Source organism: Neltuma alba, unplaced genomic scaffold (assembly GCF_004799145.2).
Source record: "Neltuma alba isolate B1F8T4 unplaced genomic scaffold, ASM479914v2 tig00003187_pilon, whole genome shotgun sequence".
Classification (NCBI taxonomy): domain Eukaryota; kingdom Viridiplantae; phylum Streptophyta; class Magnoliopsida; order Fabales; family Fabaceae; genus Neltuma; species Neltuma alba.
The window spans coordinates 281,412-300,648 of NW_021633178.1; the positions used below are offsets into that span (position 1 = coordinate 281,412).

At 36.9% G+C, this 19,237-nt stretch overlaps 2 protein-coding genes and 1 long non-coding RNA gene across 3 annotated transcripts; all 3 read right to left on the minus strand.

Moving 5' to 3' along the window:
* Positions 1-1,535: 1,535 nt before the first annotated feature.
* Positions 1,536-5,532, minus strand: LOC114740859 (uncharacterized). Its single transcript, XR_003739722.1, has 3 exons — positions 5,323-5,532; positions 4,291-4,300; positions 1,536-1,546 (listed from the first exon to the last, which is right to left on the minus strand). It is a non-coding gene; the product is annotated as an uncharacterized LOC114740859 (long non-coding RNA).
* Positions 5,533-7,356: 1,824 nt separating this feature from the next.
* Positions 7,357-8,613, minus strand: LOC114740735 (E3 ubiquitin-protein ligase PUB23-like). The gene has a single exon (XM_028928940.1). It carries the CDS (start codon positions 8,566-8,568, stop codon positions 7,357-7,359), a length of 1,212 nt encoding a protein of 403 aa, XP_028784773.1. The 5' UTR covers positions 8,569-8,613.
* A 7,026-nt stretch (positions 8,614-15,639) lies between these two features.
* LOC114740796 (BEL1-like homeodomain protein 1) lies at positions 15,640-18,971 on the minus strand. The gene is made up of 5 exons (XM_028929027.1): positions 18,870-18,971; positions 17,777-18,660; positions 17,042-17,415; positions 16,891-16,951; positions 15,640-16,804 (listed from the first exon to the last, which is right to left on the minus strand). The coding sequence occupies exons 2-5, from the start codon at positions 18,617-18,619 to the stop codon at positions 15,989-15,991; spliced, it is 2,094 nt and encodes a 697-aa protein (XP_028784860.1). The 5' UTR covers positions 18,620-18,660; positions 18,870-18,971; the 3' UTR covers positions 15,640-15,988.
* Positions 18,972-19,237: the final 266 nt, after the last annotated feature.

The following is a 19,237-nucleotide window of genomic DNA, read 5'->3' on the forward strand; positions in this document are numbered from 1 at the left end:
TCATATATTATAAATGATTGGCATATATTTCGAATATAGATTATAATCACTCGTTTATTATAGAGAAATATGAGGTATTTTTTTTATCATACACATTTCACCTAATAGAAATATGGGGTAAAATACATTACATTATTAAGCAACCCTGAATAATCCCCCCCCCCCCTCGTTACTTCGGGTGTGTGGCTCTCTTCTCAGCTCATTTTCTAACACAGGGGCGGAAGGACCTAGTCATCATCGTGTGAGGTTAGGGGGATAGGTGAATCAAAATGAGGAAACAAAATAAGCTGACGTGGATGAAATTTGTGAGAGCGGGTTGGGGTAATTCCTTTGACTTTCTCTGTGTAGAAGCCGGTTTGCGAACCCGGTGGCGGGGTGGGTTCTTTAAACGTGGGTTTTGACTGCTGCGCTTATTGTTCAACGTGGACCCATTGTCATTCCGGAAGCTTTTCCGGCCCCCTCTTCTTCTACTATCATATTCACTGTATTTCTGTCTTCAATGTTCACACGCTTCACTTTCTCGCCCAACTCTTCTTTTGCGCTGACCTCTTTTGCGCCAACGTCATATTACTATGCGGTATTGTTTTATTGCGGCGTAATGTTTTTCGTGTGTCAAAAAAAAAAATGTGACCGTAACTTTCTTATATGCAAATATGTTTGATACTAGATCACATAAGAAAAATCCCAATATATATGCATCTTTCAAGTAAAAATATACATATTAAAGCATTTACTTTTATTCTTATCTGTTAACAAATTTAAAACACTGCATAAAAATGTTATATTTTTTAAGTAATTTTGATTTATATAAAATATTTAAATACTGTTCATAACAGATATTTACGTTTTTAATGTTTTAGTAAACACGGTTAAGATTTTTTTGTGCTTGTAATTTCATGTCATTAACGATAAAATAATAATTTTTTAAGAAAATCAGGAAATTTTAATTTGTATTTTCAATTATTTGGGGTGTTTTCCAGAGAAAGTTAACTTGTATTCATATATCTTTATGGCCTCTCTCTCATATTCCGTTTTCCCAGTTTCGTTTCTTGCAAAGAACCTATTAGGGGTTTTAATTATTTTCCAGATAGGTTGTAGTTACCATAATAAATTACCATGGTGCACTGCATAAAAGATTTTGAATCATGAACAGCTTCTGAATATCTTAGATACGCAAAATCAAACAGGTGGAAAACAACCGTGTTATTACAATGAGAAGGACAGGTTTGAATTTTGTTTGTATAGAAAAAAATAAAAATATATGTTTAATAATAACCGCTATGATGTGCAAAAATAATTTTTAGGGGGGATATTGCTTAATTAGGATGAACACGAAGTAGCCGCAGATTTCCGTTCTTTTTCCCGTTTTTGTCGAGACACTGATTAGTTGATTGACCAGTTGAAGAAAGGGAGAGTGGATAAGAATAACCATGCATATATAGTCATGGACATGTGGGTTTGTTACACTTTACACACCAGTCGTCGTTCTTAATTTGCGCCTTGGACACTTTCAAACGAACATCGCTTTCGAATCATATATTATTATCTCGCGGGCAATCAAAGTGGATTTAGGGTCATTTCCCACTATTAATAGAAAGTCATTAACCCATTAATCAACATCCCGCCCCTCATTGGTTTGATTGACGGCCAACAATTACCTTGCCTAACAATTCGGGTTTCTTACATTCACAAATAATCACAACAATAAAACGTGCATCTATAGTGTAGTTAAACAGTGTATAATTAATTGACCAAAAAAAAAAGTATAGAATTTGTATGTGGCCAAACAAAAAAACAGTATACAAATATTAATTAATAAGGACTCCATCACTCTTGAAATAACTGTTATTTATGTAGAATACGATAGAACTAACTATATGCATATATAAATTATTGCCTGGAGTATATTATTTTTAATAGATTTTTCAATAGAATTTTCGGTTATTAATAATTAATCTTGATGACTACAAGACTAATTAATATTTATTAAAATTTTAAAATGATTATTTTAAAATAAAATCAAGAACTCTAAAATGAGTACACTATTAATTAATTTACATAAATTAATAAATTAAGTTAATTTTTGAAGTTTTAAAAGTGTCCTCAATAAAAGTCAGCTGGTTGTTCTAAAAATATTTTGGACAGTGGATTTCATATTAAAAAATTATGAAAAAACTTACCGATAATGAAGATCATAATGAGTGAATATTTATGGAGTGTGGATAGCATCCAAGATTGTTGTGAAGTTATATTAGGTCCACGTATTAATTTATGGAGTGTGGATAGCATCCAAGTTCTCACTTAACAACCTTCCACTTTGTCTGCCACAATTTCATTTTAATGGCTTTCATATTTAGAAAATCCACTATTTTTTATGGAAGAGATATAAAGTGACATGAATATATAACGACGTGCGGGTTAAAAAAAAAAAAGAAACAAAAAATAAATTAATAAATTGAAAGATGAAAAAAGGCAACGAATGCATGGAACTCGTGGTCGCGAGGTATCAATTGTCGGCCATGAATTATGTCGCGTGCGGAGTACTCAGTCCTCATGCGGTTAAACCTTTTGATTTAAAGCAAATCAAGCTAACTGAATGTATGATTCATGGTTTAAATTTTTACTCAAAATTTTTTTCATATTTAATATCCAATAATACCTTAAATAAAATTATTTCTAACGAAAGATAATACGTGCCTAAAAAAATTACTGTGAATTCAGAGAAATTCTTAGGTATTCTGGAAGTAATACGTCACTTGAATACTCTCTGATAAAAACGCACCAATCCAATCAATAGCAGGCCCACTTGTCAGCTTCTGTGGATGTTTTTCAACGGAAAATATTGTGCAAAAAATTCGACCACAACTGTTTTCTCTCCCCTCTTTTTCATTACACCTCTCTCAAATTTTCTGCCTCTTTTGCACTTTTCCTCCCCATCTTTCCATCATCCTTCGTTAGCTTCTCTCTCCTCCTTCCAGTATTCCTGTCGTAACAGCCCATTTGACCCTTCTTCTTCTTCTTCTTCTTCTTCTTTTTTTACCTGAAAAGCCCTCTTACTCAACGTCTCCCACTATCACCACATCTCCACCGCCATAATGCCCTACACCGCCGCCGGCATTATGTCAGCCAAGGTTAGCTGGTGCTCAAGCCATTTGAGGGGTGCCATCCCGGACAGCATCTTATCCATGAGCACTGCATGAATCTTGAGATTATGAGTGCTATTTTTGCTCGCCCCCGCTTCAGCTCCTTCCTTCATCTTCCATTCTTCATTCTTCAACAAACTTAGCAACAGCAAAATGGCGCCAGAGGGGTTTTAAAAATTTTGAACAAATGCTGTACATACACTTGGCCTGAGCTCTTTATTTTTCAGCAAAAATGCTATGTCTCACTTGCAATTCATTATGCTCAGGACCTTAGTGTGCTATACTGCAATTTTTCGTCTCCAGAAAAAAATTGGCGAAAAGAAGAATGGGGAGAGAGAAACCGGTGAAGAATAATAAGAAAGAAGATGAAAAAGAAGGAGAAAAAAGAGTCACGAAAGAAGGTAGGGAAAGGAGGAGGAGAGAGAGAAAATTTGAGAAAAGTGTTTACCGAAAAATTGTGAAATAATTTCGTGAAATATTTTCCATTGAAAACGAGTAACATAAGCTGATAAGTGGGCCTACAATTGAATGAGTTGGCGCGTTTTTATTGAAGAGTGTTCAAGTGACGTGGTACTCCCAGGATACCTAAGAATTTCTCTGTAAATGCAATCTACGCATATGCCCCGATCGAGGTACATACGATGACAAAGATGTTGAGTTGAATGCGGGTGATCTGGTGAGTGGGAAAAGGGCTGCGGCGGTTATTTCGACCCATGAAAATTAAAAGGAATGAGTACGTTTTGGGTTTGTGAAGGGACACTTTCCAAATAAATGGTATGAAGGCAATAATATATAGCCTGAGATATATATATATATATATATATATATATATTGTACCGTGTCAAAAAGTTGTAACACTTTGGTATTGATCACAACATATGACTTTACTTGGCAAAATGATGGACTTCTATTTATACGAGGATTCAGGAGTAACGAGAAACACGGGACCACTACAAAAAAATTAAAACTGCTCTTGTTTATTTTAATCATATATGTGCGTAATCAGTCACACTTGTAAATAATAAACTATGGGTTGAATTCAATCCATGACAAAGTCTCTCCCGTCAGCCACCAAATACTATTAATTTCCTGTATTCTATTGCTAGCCAACAGCTTCTTTTGACTCATCGTTTCATCAAAATTAAACTCCATGATTCCTTAATTTACACTTAGCTACCTTTTGTTCTCATATTTAACCACTTTCAATTTTTAGGGTACATATTCATCAAAAAAGTAATAAGATCAGAGTTATATTTACATCCGAGGAAATTTATGCCCCGTTACAGGTACATTCTTTTAAAAAAATAAATAAATAATGGTAATTTAATTAATGCATATTAATATTGCTATTGATTATGTGATTAAAAAAAATTCTCCAATACAGTTAGCTTTATTATGAGGAGGTCAAACTCTAAAAGGCTTGCAAAACTGAACAGCAGTATGCATATCTGAAAAAATATATTAACAAGAGAGAAAGCACTTTAAAGGAATGTATTAAAAAGAAAAGACGTGGACATTATATTCAATGTCTTTTACATATCAATTGTGAATTTCAGATTAAAAAAATACCAAATGTAAATTTCCTTGTTACTTATTAAAGTAAACGTATCTAATAGCGCCCGCAAATTTGAGCCAACTGATCCTGTCCGGTCAACTACGGGTGTTATTGACCCCAAACAAGATTGTTCAACGTAATTTTTTTTAATACTGGTTATTAGTCAGTCGCAATTTATAAAATGATCGCATTAATGCTTGTTCTTACATCCTGAATCCCATCATCCAATCAACATTATAAGATTTAAGACCTAGGTCTAAGTAGGATGTAGTTAGCTTATAGTCATGTACCAGCTCCCATTACCATATTCCAAATCAAATTCGTTTCACCCCGAAACACGGAATAAATCGAGCGTACGTCGTCCTCTTTTATCTTTGTTCCGTTCCGTTCCATATTATACACAACATATTGCGTAGATTCTCTTTATTTTTATTTATTTATCGGTCACACATAAGGCATCGGAATTGAAAGATTCCCGAGGTAAGAACAACATCACAAATTCGGTGAAATTCGAATGAAATTCAAATACATCAAATTCATCTAGTACTTTTATTTTTATTTACCATAATAATACTGATCGTCATCATCACCCTGGTTCCGCATTCGCAAGAAAAAGAGTTATACTTTTTTTTTGGATTTCTCCTCCGGTATCCCAGGGAAATAGACGTCTTTCAGCCGTGACAACGTCCCCAGACTAATCCGGATCGAGGGCTTGCAAGGAACCTTTCGGTCGGCGCCCTCTGGCTCCTCAGGGTGCTGCATTCCCACAGCTCGAACTCGAGACCTGTGGTTAAGCTAGGATAGCCCCAGCCAGTTGACCTAACCCCTCGGGGTTAAAAAAAAAAAAAAGAGTTATACTTTCTTAACTACATTTCTTTCTATAATTTTACTTTGTACGGGCCTTTTGTAAGAACAGAAAATGAACCGTACTCCGACTCATCGTGTCCTCACCTGTACTTTTTTCCCCTAATTTATTTGAGCGTCTAGCAAACTTGCGACCTGAAATGAAATATCATCCTAGCAGATTGATAAGCCATTGTTTAAAATAATCACAGCCCCCCCCCCCCCTTTTTTCTTTGTGCTGGTTATTCTTTATTTTATTTTTCTAGGGGGTGGCGATGAATTTGTGTAATTCATGTAACGTCAGGGAATAGGACTTCATTTTTCGGGGGCCAGTGTCACTTGAAAAGGCCCAAAATGCCGGCTGGTTTTTAATATCTAGTTGAAAGTCAACGTCCCTTTAGTTACATATGTATACGATGCTCATGATCCCGACTTCTTATTGGATAATTGGGGCCACTTCGATTTATCCAGGCCATGACACAATATGATTCTCTTAATTGTTGCCCTTGTTTTGGTTTTCATGTAGTTATATATGTACTACCTCCCGTTATAATTATAAAAACTAATTGACTAATTTAAAGATATTAAGAAAATAGGTTAAATTAGTTATTTGTAATAAATTAATGTTGTTTTTTTAAAAAAATATTCTTACTAATTAAATGTATTGACTAGAACTACCATTGTTAGAAGAACTACCTTGAAAAAATATATATAAATACGAGAGACAAAGTACATTGGGGCTTTATATTTACGACCAAAATAAAAGTCAAACAAGGTCTTATATAAAAGATCAAAGTAATACTCTTCCGGTTCTTAATATAAGACCTATTTAACTAATTTGATTGAATTAAGGAAATTGGATAAGTTAGTTAATTATAAGAAATATGACATGTTTTTCCTATAATACCATAATCATCTTCCTTAATGTCCTCCCTTCCTCTTCTACTTGATTATGGTTAAGGAAGTATTCATAGGAATAATTTAGAAAAAAATTGATAAATATGATAAATAAGTCTTATATTTAGGATCAAAATCAACTTAATAATTAGGTTATATATTAAGGATATATGATTAATGCATCATAATTCCAACATGCATGTATACAGACATACTCCCAGGGTTAGCCGTCCGTGTGTGTGTGTGAATATATATAAAGCACCCCTGCTCTGATAAATGCGACGAGCTCTTGAACGCATTTAGCTTCTTTATATATAGACATCAGTTTCGTTTTATCCTTTCTGGTGTTTCATGATGATTCTGGGGGCAAGCATATCTTCATGTTCGCTGGTTGGAGTCCTGTTTATGCATAATATTCATAGTATCAAGTCTGCAGATTTTGAGTGAGCTCGAAATCGATATGCCCTCCGTGGCCCCCTGATCGGAAACATTATTTGATGATCTAGAAAGCAACGACATATAGATATACACATCGAATAACAGATATACACAAACACGTAAATAAATAAATGGCATAAATATTTTACCAAAAAATGAAATACTCTTCCTCCCGTCTTTAAAAGATCTATTTAACTAATTTAATTAAATTTAAAAAGTTAGTTAATTATGAAAAATATAAAATATTTTTCCTAAAATATGAAAATTATCTTTTTTTACTATCTTCTCTTCCTCTCCTATTTGATTGTAATTGATAGAGTATCAATAATAGAAGTAATTTAGAAAAAATTAATAAATATGAAAAATAAGTCTTATATTTAAAATCAAGATCCACTCAATAATTATTAGGTCTTATATTAAAATAAAAAAGAGTGACTTGAAATAAAAACAAGAGATCAGAAAGCCAAATCTGCTCGGCGTTCAAGCTAAGTATGAACCCAAACTGCCGGGCATGCATGCAGAGTTCTTGCATGCGAGAGCATGGAGTTTGAGAATCTCTCTAGCTTTCTCCTTCGTCTTGCTCCCACTCTCCATTTGCATCACCGAACACAGCTTCCCCATCGCACCCACTTGTATCATTTCCTGCACAACACTGGCAGTCCCCGAGGACTTGGAAACAGACAGCAGAATCCTCACCGCCCTCTCGTTCGCCGTAGTCGAAACCCTCAGAATCTTCTTCGACACGACGGCTAGCCCTGCCCCGTGCCTCAACAGCTCTGCTCTTCCCTCAGCACAACTACACAGCATATCCAACACCACTAGCGTCATCTCACACATCTTCCTCTCCTCACAATCCAGAAGCAGTTCTATCAGTTCCCAAACACACCCTGCTTTTACTGCTCTGTGCCTGTTTCTTCCCCACGGGCAGAGCTGGATCAGTGTTTGCAGCGTCGCGTATGTAGCCTGCTGGGAGATTTGATCTTTGAGAATTTGCACTAATTCAACGAATAGCTCATATCTTATGTTGAACAGGCGTGAAGAATCAGCGACTTGGAACATTGAATTCAGTAAAAGGACTGCATAGGCTCGTGACTCGTAGACTCCTTTCTGCATGACCGTGGTTAAGGAATCTATTAGCCCTCCATTTCTGAAGGTTATGAGAGATTTTAGGCTAGCTTCCGAGACGTGGAGGTTGTGGAGGATACCTAAGGCCTCGTCTTGGTTAGGCTCCGCCTGGGGTGAGGTTGTGGATATAATGGATGCCAAGAACTCAACAGCACCCGAAGCTTCCATGCAGCGTCTGTTTGTTTCGCTGTCGGAAGCAATAGATTTGAGTTCTCGGAGACAGCGAGTCAGGGAGTGAGGTGATCGGGAAGCGTCTCTGATGAGCTTGGAAATCTGGGTCTTGGTGACTGGGGGCTTGGGCGTGGGGATCCTTTCGATGCCGTGAGAAGCGTTCATGGTACACCAGGCCTGAATCAATCGGCGAAGGGTATGGTTGGGGGTGAGACCTGTGTCGTCTGATAGGGGTTGTTTGGTGACTGGGCAGGTCATGTTCTTCCCGGAGAACAGCCATTTCTCAATACTCTCGCGGTCGTAGGTAATACCGGTGGACACGGTCACCGGATCCTTCATGATTTCCAATGAAACGGGGCAGATAAAGAAGGGAGGGACATCAATCTCGTGATCCATATGATCGATCAAGAAGCCGAGAAAGAATGGATTTTGATGAGAGAAATCCAAACGGGGCAGAAGAAGAGAAGTTGAAAGATTGAGGAAGGAGGGCACAGAGTTGAAAATTGGAATGGTTACGTTGGAGTTCGTTGGCAGTTGGGGGAATATATATAGGGGAAGCCGTGTCTGGCCAGTGTGAAAGTCCATAAACGCAGCAAAAGCAAAAAGCCTCCGCAGAGGGGGAGAGAGGAGGAAAGAGTAAAATTGAATGACTTTTCGAAGCGCTGGATTTTTTTTTTTGGCCTGAAATTCAAAGAGTTGGATTTGGATCCATTCTTGTTCTTGATGGCTAACTGAAATAAATAATATTAAATTTAATGTCACTTAAATTAGTATTAACTACATAGAAAGTTAAAATGTGTTTAAAATGAATCTCATTCAAAATATTTTATTTAGTTCATATATTATAAATGATTGGCATATATTTCGAATATAGATTATAATCACTCGTTTATTATAGAGAAATATGAGATACGAGTATTTTTTATCATACACATTTCACCCAATAGAAGTATGGGGTAAAATACACTACATTATTAAGTGACCCTGAATAATTCCCCCCCCCCCTGGTTACTTTGGGTATGTGGCTCTCTTCTCAACTCATTTTCTAACGCAAGGGCGAAAGGACCTAGTCATCATCGTGTGAGGTTAGGGCGATAGGTGAATGAAAATGAGGAAACAAAATAAGCTGACGTGGATGAAATTTGTGAGAGCGGTTGGGGTAATTCCTTTGACTTTCTCGTTGAAGAAGCCGGTTTGCGAACCCGGCGGGGTGGGTTCTTTAAACGTGGGTTTTGAGTTTTGACTACTGCGCTTATTGTCCAACGTGGACCCATTATAATTCGGGAAGCATTCCCGGCCCCCTCTTCTTCTACTATCATATACACTTTATTTCGGTCTTCAATGTTCACACGCTTCACTTTCTCGCCCGAGTCTTCTTTTGCGCTGACCTGTTTTGCGCCAATGTTATAATTCATTTTTATCCGGCTGTGTATTACTGCATTATTCTTACACGTTATAATTGCCTCTATGTTTTACTATGCGCTATTGTTTTATTACGGCATAATGTTTTTCGTGGGTAAACAAAAAAAAGTGACCGTAACTTTCTTATATGCAAATATGTTTGATACTAGATCACATAAGAAAAATCCCAATATATATGCATCTTTCAAGTAAAAATATACATATTAAAGCATTTACTTTTATTCTTATATGTTAACAAATTTAAAACGCTTCATAAAAATGTTATATATTTTTTGATTTATATAAAATATTTAAATACTGTTCATAACAGATTTTACATACTTAATGTTTCAATAAACACGGTTAAGATTTTTTTGTGCTTGTAATTTCATGTCATTAACGATAAAATAATAATTTTTTAAGAAAATCAGGAAATTTTAATTTGTCGTTTCAGTTATCTGGGGTGTTTTCCAGAGAAAGTTACTTGTATTCATATATCTTTATGGTCTCTCATTCCGTTTTCACACTTCCGTTTCTTGCAAAGAACCTACTGCGTATTTTAATTAATTTCCAGATAGGTTGCAGTTGCCATAATAAATTACCATTGTACACTCCATAAAAGGTTTTGAATCATGAACAGCTTCTGAATAACTTAGATACGCAAAATCAAACAGGTGCAAAACAATCATGTTATTACAATGAGAAGGACAGGTTTGAATTTTGTTTGTGTAGAAAAAAATAAAAATATATGTTTAATAATAACCGCTATGACGTGCAAAAATAATTTTTAAGGGGAATATTGCTTAATTAGGATGAACACGAAGTAGCCGCAGATTTCCGTTCTTTTTCCCATTTTTGTCGAGACACTGATTAGTTGATTGCCCAGTTGAAGAAAGGGAGGGTGGATAAGAATAACCGTATAAAGGCATGAACATGTGGGTTTTGTTACACTTTACACACCAGTCGTCGTTCTCAATTTGCGCCTTGGACACTTTCAAACAAACATCGCTTTCGAATCATATATTATTATCTCGCGGGCAATAAAAGTGGATTTAGGGTAATTTCCCACCATTAATAGAAAGTCGTTAACCCATCAATCAAGATCCCGCCCCTCACTGGTTTGATTGACAGCCCACAATTATCTTGCCTAACAATTCGGGTTTCTTACATTCACAAATAATCACAACAATAAAAACGTGCATATATAGTGTAGTTAAACAGTGTATAATTACTTGACAAAAAAAAAACAGTATAGAATTAGTATGTGGCCCCAAAAAAAAGACAGTATAAAAATATTAATTAATAAGGACTCCATCAGTTTTGAAATAACTGTTATTTAAAATTGTGCAGAAATGACGGCAGAAATGTAGAACTATATTGCATATATAAAATTATTGTGTGGAGTATATTGTTTTTAATATCTTTTTCCATAGAATTGTCGGTTAATAATTAATCTTGACGACTATAAGACTAATTCATATTTATTGAAATTTCAAAATAATTATTTGAAAATAAAATCAATAACTCTAAAACGATCATTTTCATAAGATGGAGTGAATGCACACGAAATAATATATTCCTCTCCTTCTTATAAGCACACTATTAATTAATTTACATAAATTAATAAATTAAGTTAATTTTTGAAGTTTTAAGAGTATCCTCAATAAAAGTCAGCTGGTTGTTTTAAAAATATTTTGGACAGTGGATTTTATATAAAAAAAATTTATGAAAAAACTTACATATAATGAAGATCATAATGAGTGAATATGTATGGAGTGCGGATGGCATCCAAGATTGTTGTGAAGTTATATTACGTCCACGTATTAATTTATACTATTCTCACTTAACAACCTTCCACTTTGTCTGCCACAATTTCATTTGAATGGCTTTCATATTTAGAAAATCCACTATTTTTTATGGAAGAGATATAAAGTGACATGAATCTAAGGGTGAGCAAAACCGAACCGTAACCGAAAACCGAACCGAACCGAACCGAATTCAATTTCGATTTTTCGGTTCGGTTATTTCGGTTTTCGGTTATATATTCGGTTTTTATTTTTTAAATAATTCAGTTTCGGTGTTCGGTTCGGTTAGTAGAAAAAAAATTTCGGTTATAACCGAATAACCGAAATAAATATACCATATATTTATATTTAATAAATATTATTATAATAAATATATATGTGGGTATATGTGAACTTTTTTAATATATTTATATTCAATAGATATGATTATAACAAATATTATTATAATAAATTGAATCATGAAATATTTATTAATTAATAGTTGTAATTGTGTTTTATTATTATTTTTAATTTAAAATCATTTTTCATATTTATATATTTCGGTTAATCGGTTAACCGAACCGAAATTTTCGGTTAATTCGGTTAATCGGTTTCAGTTCGATTTTTAAAATTTATTCTATTTGGTTATTCGGTTAGTTCGGTTATCACCGATAACCGAACCGAAAAACCGAATGCTCACCCCTACATGAATCTATAACGACGCACGGAAGAAAAAAAAAGAAAAGGAAAAGAATGAATGATGAAAAAAGGCAACGAAGGCATGTAACTCGTGGTCGTGGGGTATCAATTGTCGGCCATGAATTATGTCACGTGCGGAGTACTCAGTCCTCATGCGGTTAAACCTTTAAAGTTACACACACACATCCATGGGTTTCATTCATATGTAACTCTTTTGATTTAAAGCAAATCAAGCTAATTGAATGTATGTTCATGGTTTAAATTTTTGCCAAGAAAAAAATTCATATTTAATATCCAACAATATCTTAAATAAAATTATCTCGAGAAAATACGCCTGCCTAGAAAAAAAATTACTGTAAGTGCAATCTACGCATATCAATTCAGAACCTCTCCTCTTCCCTTCCTGTCCTCTTTCTTTTTCTTTATTTTTTAACCGTTAGATTAATATTTTAACAATTCAGATTTAAATCTTTTTAAAATTATTATTAAAATATTAAATTATAAAAATAACTAAATAATAAATTACAAATTATATTAAAATTTAATTCTAATGGTTTACAGGTGCACTAAATATTTTTAAAAATTTTTTATAAATAGTTTATAAAAACTTAAAATCTAAACTGTTAAAATATGTTATGAAGGCAATAATATATAGCCTGATAATATATATATATATATATATATATATATATTGTACCGTGTCGAAAAGTTGTAACACTTTGGTATTGATTACAAGATAAGCATGTACTTGGCAAAATTAATGATGACTTCTATTTATATGAGGATTCAGAAGTAACGAGAAACACGGGACCACTGCAAAAAATTAAAACTGCTCTTGTTTATTTTAATCATATATGTGCGTAATCAGTCACACTTGTAAATAATAAACTATGGGTTGAATTCAATCCATGACAAAGTCTCTCCCGTCAGCCATCAAATACTATTAATTTCCTGTATTCTATTCCAAGCTAACAGCCTCTTCTGACTCATCGTTTCATCAAAATTAAACTCCATGATTCCTTAATTTACACTTAGCTGCCTTTTGTTCTCATATTTAACCACTTTCAATTTTTAGGGTACATATTCATCAAAAAAAGTAATAAGAGCAGAGTTATATTTACATCCAAGGAAATTTATGCCCCATTACAGGAGCATTCTTTTAAAAGAAAAAGATAAATAATGGTAATTTAATTGATGCATATTAATATTAATATTGATTACGTGATTAAAAAAATTCTCCAATACAGTTAGCTTTACTACGAGGAGGTCAAAGTCTAATTTAAAATCTATATGCCCTACCACAGTTCTTAATTCAAAAGGTAGCAGCCACGTGTTTTGTCTGGGGTTCCTTTTTCATCAGGTGACAATCAAGTAATCAACGAAATGGTCTGTGCTTCAAACAACTGTGAGAACGTGACAATTAATATTGTTTATTAGTCAGTCGCAATTTATAAAATGATCGCATTAATGCTTGTTCTTACATCCTGAATCCCATCATCCAATCAACATACCTCCGGTTTTAATTATAAGATTTAAGATCTCAGTCTTATAATTAGGATTGAAAGTAAGACGTAGTTAGCTTATAGTCATGTACTTGCTGCCATTACCATATTCCAAATCAAATTCGTTTCACCCTGAAACACGGAATAAATCGAGCGTACCTCGTCCTCTTTTATCTTTGTTCCGTTCCGTTCCATTCCAAATTATACACAACACACACACACACACGCACATATTGCGTAGATTCTCTTTATTTTTATGTATTTATCGGTCACAAATAAGGCGCCCGAATTGAAAGATTCCCGAGGTGAGAACAAAATCACAAACGGGACCGTACTCCGACGCATCGTGTCCTCAATTGTACTTTTTCCCCCTAATTTATTTGAGCGTCTAGCAAACTTGCGACTTGAAACGAAATATCATCCCTTTTTTTTTTTCCAGAAATGAAATATCACCTAGCAGATTGATCAGCTGTTGTTTAGAAATAATCACAGCCCCCCCTCTCTTTTTTTCTTTGTGCCGTTTATTCTTTATTTTATTTTTCTAGGAGGTGGTGATGATTTTTCTTTTTGTAAATGAAAAATTAGATGAATTGGGTTTCAAGAACTTATTAGGACCAAGACATGTCTCTAAGTTCATTTGTATAATTCATGTAACGTCAGGGAATGGGACTTCATTTTTCGGGGGCCATGTCAAATGAAAAGGCCCAAAATGCCGGCTTGTTTTTTAATATCTCGTTGAAAGTCAACGTCCCTTGAGTCCAGATTTGCGTGTTTGGGTTGCCTCCTCTGGTCCAACGTCCGACTTGTTTTATGTTGTCCTTGATCCGATTCCATGTGGCCCGAAATGAATTGGGCTGAATGAACCCGGCCAACTGTGCGTATAACTGTACAAAATATAACAAATTTATCTTTAAAAAAAAGAAGATTATTTTATAAAAAAACATAAATGGTGCAGAGCGTATATTTTGGGCAGACGCATGACAAATTGGAGTCATTCTTTTCAAAATTGTAATGCGTGGATGAGATGACGGTGCGTGTACTTTGGAGATGTAACCATAATATCTAGTTTAGCCTGAACCTGATGTAATCTATACGAATATTTTGAAAGTAAAAAAAAAGAAGAAAGAACAAACAACATGAATACGACAATAAGTATGAGATGCAGCAGACTTCTCAGTCCTAACTGATGTGACGCTGAGAGACTTCACCGTGGACCAAACTCTTTTTAACAGTTTGATGATTGTGGCTGCCGCTTGCAAGGGCTATGATGTGCAAGGACTAAGGAGTTAGCTTTTATGGAGTCAAATGCAGGCACTGTCCTACCCTGCAATCACAGCCCCGCTTTCTCAAGTCTCAGGCTTCAAACGACACTCGCATTGTTATTCTTTTGCCATCACAGCCCTAACTTTCCTTTGTTCTCCGGGACCACGCTGATTTCGTTACTCTTCAAGTAATAAGGCGGGCGAGGGTGTTTGGTCCCAAAAGTAGTGTCGTCATCTTTTGATTCGCTTATATCTGGCTCGTGCACTTTGTTTTTCAGTGCTTTGCAGATTTTAAACTCGTCGAGGACCCTAACTACCAGCCGTAATGAAATCTTTAGTAACCATAGCTGTAGGAAGCAGACATCCAAACTAATTTACTGATTCGTTCATTGATGCTCAACTCCAAGAAGCAGGTAAGAGCTGGGAAAGTTTTTCTCCTCTGGGATGCGTCACAGTACTAAATATGTTTTCAGAGCTGTTTTACTTGTGGCCTCATTGCTGGGGGTGGATGCTCACTCTCATCAAGCCCCCATTGATGGACGCAACTAAATGTGGTCAGATTATCTGTTCTTCAGGTGTTCTTTCTCCAAATAATAATAACAACTGAGCATCCAATGCATCTGAGTTTAAGATGTCACATATAACAGAATTGACAGTGTAACAAAGACAAATAATAGGCTTGTCGATTAGCTTACATCTCAAAATCATAATTAATAATTGAATTCCTCATAAAAGTATTTTTAAATAGGGTAATTATTGATTGCACTATAACAGCGACAAGATAAAATAATGTATCTTCCGATAGTTGCAACTTTGAAGTTCTGAATGGCCTTTCTCTGACCACCATAAAACGTTATGGCATCCCACATATTTTCAATCAAGATATATTGGTAATATTTTCAGATAAAACTTTATATGACGCCAATCCATCTATCCCATCTTAAAAACCTTACAAAAATAATATACAACCCTCAACCATGTACTCTCAAATTCTATGCTATCTAGGAGATCGAAATGTTCAATGCAAGGTATAAACCTATACTAAATCAAATCTTGTTTTCTTTACATTACCATGCAGGATCCCTTATTCCCTGGCTTGATCGGCTGGCTGCGCCGGAAGAAATTGTGAGATCCAGAAACAGCATTAATCTATCCCATGCCTCTGCCCTTAGGTGACAAAGTCTGGCAACAACTGTGCAGCAAACCTCTTAGGGTTCTGCAAGTTCATGTTCTCAAATGCAGCTGAGGAGTGGGCGGTGGAAGGGTTTATGGCTCCATACTCGTTCGATTCACCCATCTCCAGTCTTCTTCCCAACTGAATGTTCTGGCTTGGGAGAAAAGTTTGATGGCTTCCTGATAACGTGTCACAATGGGGAAGACCAAGAGTCAGGGAAACCCCATTCCCAGAAAACCTTGGAGTAAACTGCTCTGCGTCAAACCTTCCGATCTCCCCAATCGGGTATTGTCCAAAACCTCCGATAAAGTTTGCTTGGGTTCCCATGAATGGGTATTCATCCCTCCCCTGCCTCTCCTCTCCAAATTTTATTGAAAGTTGCTCATTACTGGCCTCGTTGGGCTTCACGTCCATGTTTATTGAAGTTGGGAAGTGTAGAATTTCTTGGTTTCTTGGCTTCTTGGGACTTCCCTGCGTGATGCCTTCTAGCTCTGATGATCCCATGAAGCTGAATCCAAACTGGTTTCTGACATTATCCCCAGTCGGTGATGATATTAATGGTTTAGAAACTGCTGTAGGAGTGTTTTGATTTGAAAACGTGTCTTTGCTGGAGTTGAGGCTTCGGGCATCCGTTTCAGTGGCAGGGCCTTTTTGTTGTGGTGCTGCCGTTTTAATAGCAGGATCTTCACCGCTCTTGCTTGATTTATCTTCAGATCCGTTCTGTTCTTGCTCCTTCATCTCCTCCGTGTACATTTCTTCCACCATTGGTTTCCAGAGCCGAACTCGAGCATTTATGAACCAATTCGAAACCTGGGACAGCCGGAAACCACCTGATCAATTCCATAATTAAGGGAAATAATGGTTCGTAATTAGTGCAAAGACTAATTGACGAGTACCTGGCTCCTCGTGAGGCCTGTTTGCTTAGCAAGCATGTGCTTGTCAGAATCCTTGGGATAACTGGAACGAGACACAATAGTTTCAGCACAAAATTTAGAAAAGCCAAAATCTGTGAAGGTGGATCGAAACCGAATTGATGGGGTTTCTTACGGGTGGAGGAAGTGCTCAAAGAGCCAAGCACGTAGAACAGAGACAGATCTTTCGGGCAACCCTCGCTGGGGTCTCCAAGCATTGTGCTGGATCATTCCCAACTGTTGGAGAGCTCGCTGTTGGCGCAGGTGATGGTCCACGTACTTGAGCCTCGAACCTTCAATCTTGGTTCCAAAGCAATCTTCTTCTCCTAAGCTCTTATTAGCAGCTCGAATTTGGGCTGTAATGGCATCTTTCAGGCAGCGAAACTGCTTGGAGATCGTTTGCAGGGCAAGGGATGTGTATGTTCTGGCCGACCCAATTCCCGCAGCTTGCTCGAATGACGAAATCACTATCTGCATCTGCTGGTGGTACTGCCGGTACCTCTGCTCCACCTACACCAAAACCCAGTTATTAGTTAGTTTTAAAATCATTCTTGAAACTTGAACGTGGGCTTGCTTGCTATTATTAGCTCCCCATTCATTATAATAAGAATGATTATTATTCCTTCATTATTAAACCGCATAACCATTCTCAAATTCACAGGGTTATAATTAATGTTTTTTTGGGCGTGAAATTATTAGTACAACTAAAGCTCCGTTAAATTAATAAATCCATGAACCTAAGGTTTCAATTTGATTTCGACCTCCAAAAAAAAAAAAAAATCCACCCATGGAACTCGCACTTACACTTTTCTCTTGAAGTAAAAATCAGATTCAGCGTATCACCAGAGAGAAAAAAATGATTGATCAGTACCTCATCAAGCATGCTGATTAGCTTAGCCTTCTTCATCTGAATCTCTTGTCTCTCCGCTGCTGATAGCTCAGAGGCTCGCTTAGCGCTTCCTTCTCCGCCGACAGAGACGTCGCCACTAGCTGCTGTTCCGGATGTCTCCCCAGTGGCTTTAGTATGGGCCCCTCCGTTCTTCTTTCCCAGCTCAGTCTTGATGCCGTTGTTAACATTGACGGCCTCGTCGAGAAGTTCCTGTGCTGCCTTCAAGTACTTGGAGCTTAGAAGCACACTCTGAATCCCCGAAACACCGTTCACGTTGGTCACCCCAGAAGCCGAAGACGGCGAACCACCCGACCCGCGAACGTCTTCGCCGGACATAGCAGGCGCTTGACCCTGCGATGTCACGTCACGATCAACCCGAAAAGACCCCATTCCAGCTTGCTGGGAGGACAGGCTCAGTGACAGTCCCTGCTGTGCTCGTGGAGTCTCACGCGCCGTCGCGTTTGGGTCGATTGGGTTCCAGAGATTGCACTGCATGCGAGGCAGAAATCCATGCAAGGCGGAGCCATCTTGGTGAGCATGCACGGAGTGTTGCTGGTTGGGGTCTTGGGAGGAGGCAGCGGCAACGGTCGGCAGAGGGATGCCCACGAATTGCTGGGTATGATTGGGTGGCACGTGGTGGAGGTTTTGGGGAGCAAGCGAGTTGTTGCCAGCCGCGATGGAGTTGAGGAAGACCAAGTTACTGGAGTGCGACGGGGGAGGCGGCGGCGTGTCGGAGTAGTGGATATAGCCGGGGTTCATGAGAACCAGAGTTTGGAGGCCATCGGGCGGTTGGATTTCAGGATTACCATGAAAGTACGTCGCCATCGATTTTGGGTGAGAGCCTAATTCTTTTGGTGGTGACTTCACTGAAAAGAGACTACGTTAGTTAGGCCAGGCTTTCAAACCTCACATCCAAAACATACCAAATTACCAATACTCAGACATGAAACACACAAGTAATAAAAAAAACAAAGAAAGAAAAAGCTCACAGACTCACGAACTTCCTCTCTATTTTCTACTGAGACACGAACACGGCCATGTAAATTATAAGACGGAAATATGATATGCACTATACCTTCGACTTCGAGAGAATCTGAGTATTTGTAGTTATAGATTAACCCATGAAAGAGCTGCGGAGAATCAATACTTATTTCGCAGTCACCTTCTCAAAATAATCCTAAGAAAGAAACAGAGAAGAAGATATATAGTGAATCAGCAAGGTACAGCGGGATCGAAAATTAGTTTTCTGCAAAGCGCTTCTGCCTCTTAAGTACTCAAAATCAGTGGATTTTCTTTCATCCAGCTATATATTTATATATAAGGAGTTTCAAAACCCTTTTTCACAAAAAAAAAAAGGGGGGTTTTGCTTCGAAAACGAAGTAATTGGAAGAGGAGGAGGGGAGGGAGTGTGGGTACGAAATAGGGTGGGGGGTTTCACAAGGA

What these genes read in the sequence shown, in the direction of transcription:
- LOC114740735 (XM_028928940.1), bottom strand. Translation starts at nt 8,568, where the DNA reads ATGGATCACGAGATTGATGTCCCTCCCTTCTTTATCTGCCCCGTTTCA.
- LOC114740796 (XM_028929027.1), bottom strand. Translation starts at nt 18,619, where the DNA reads ATGGCGACGTACTTTCATGGTAATCCTGAAATCCAACCGCCCGATGGC. An exon ending in TAATCAGCATGCTTGATGAG is followed by an intron (nt 17,416 to 17,776) that starts GTACTGATCAAT and finishes GTTTTGGTGTAG; the next exon opens with GTGGAGCAGAGGTACCGGCA. An exon ending in CAGGCCTCACGAGGAGCCAG is followed by an intron (nt 16,805 to 16,890) that starts GTACTCGTCAAT and finishes CGGCTGTCCCAG; the next exon opens with GTTTCGAATTGGTTCATAAA.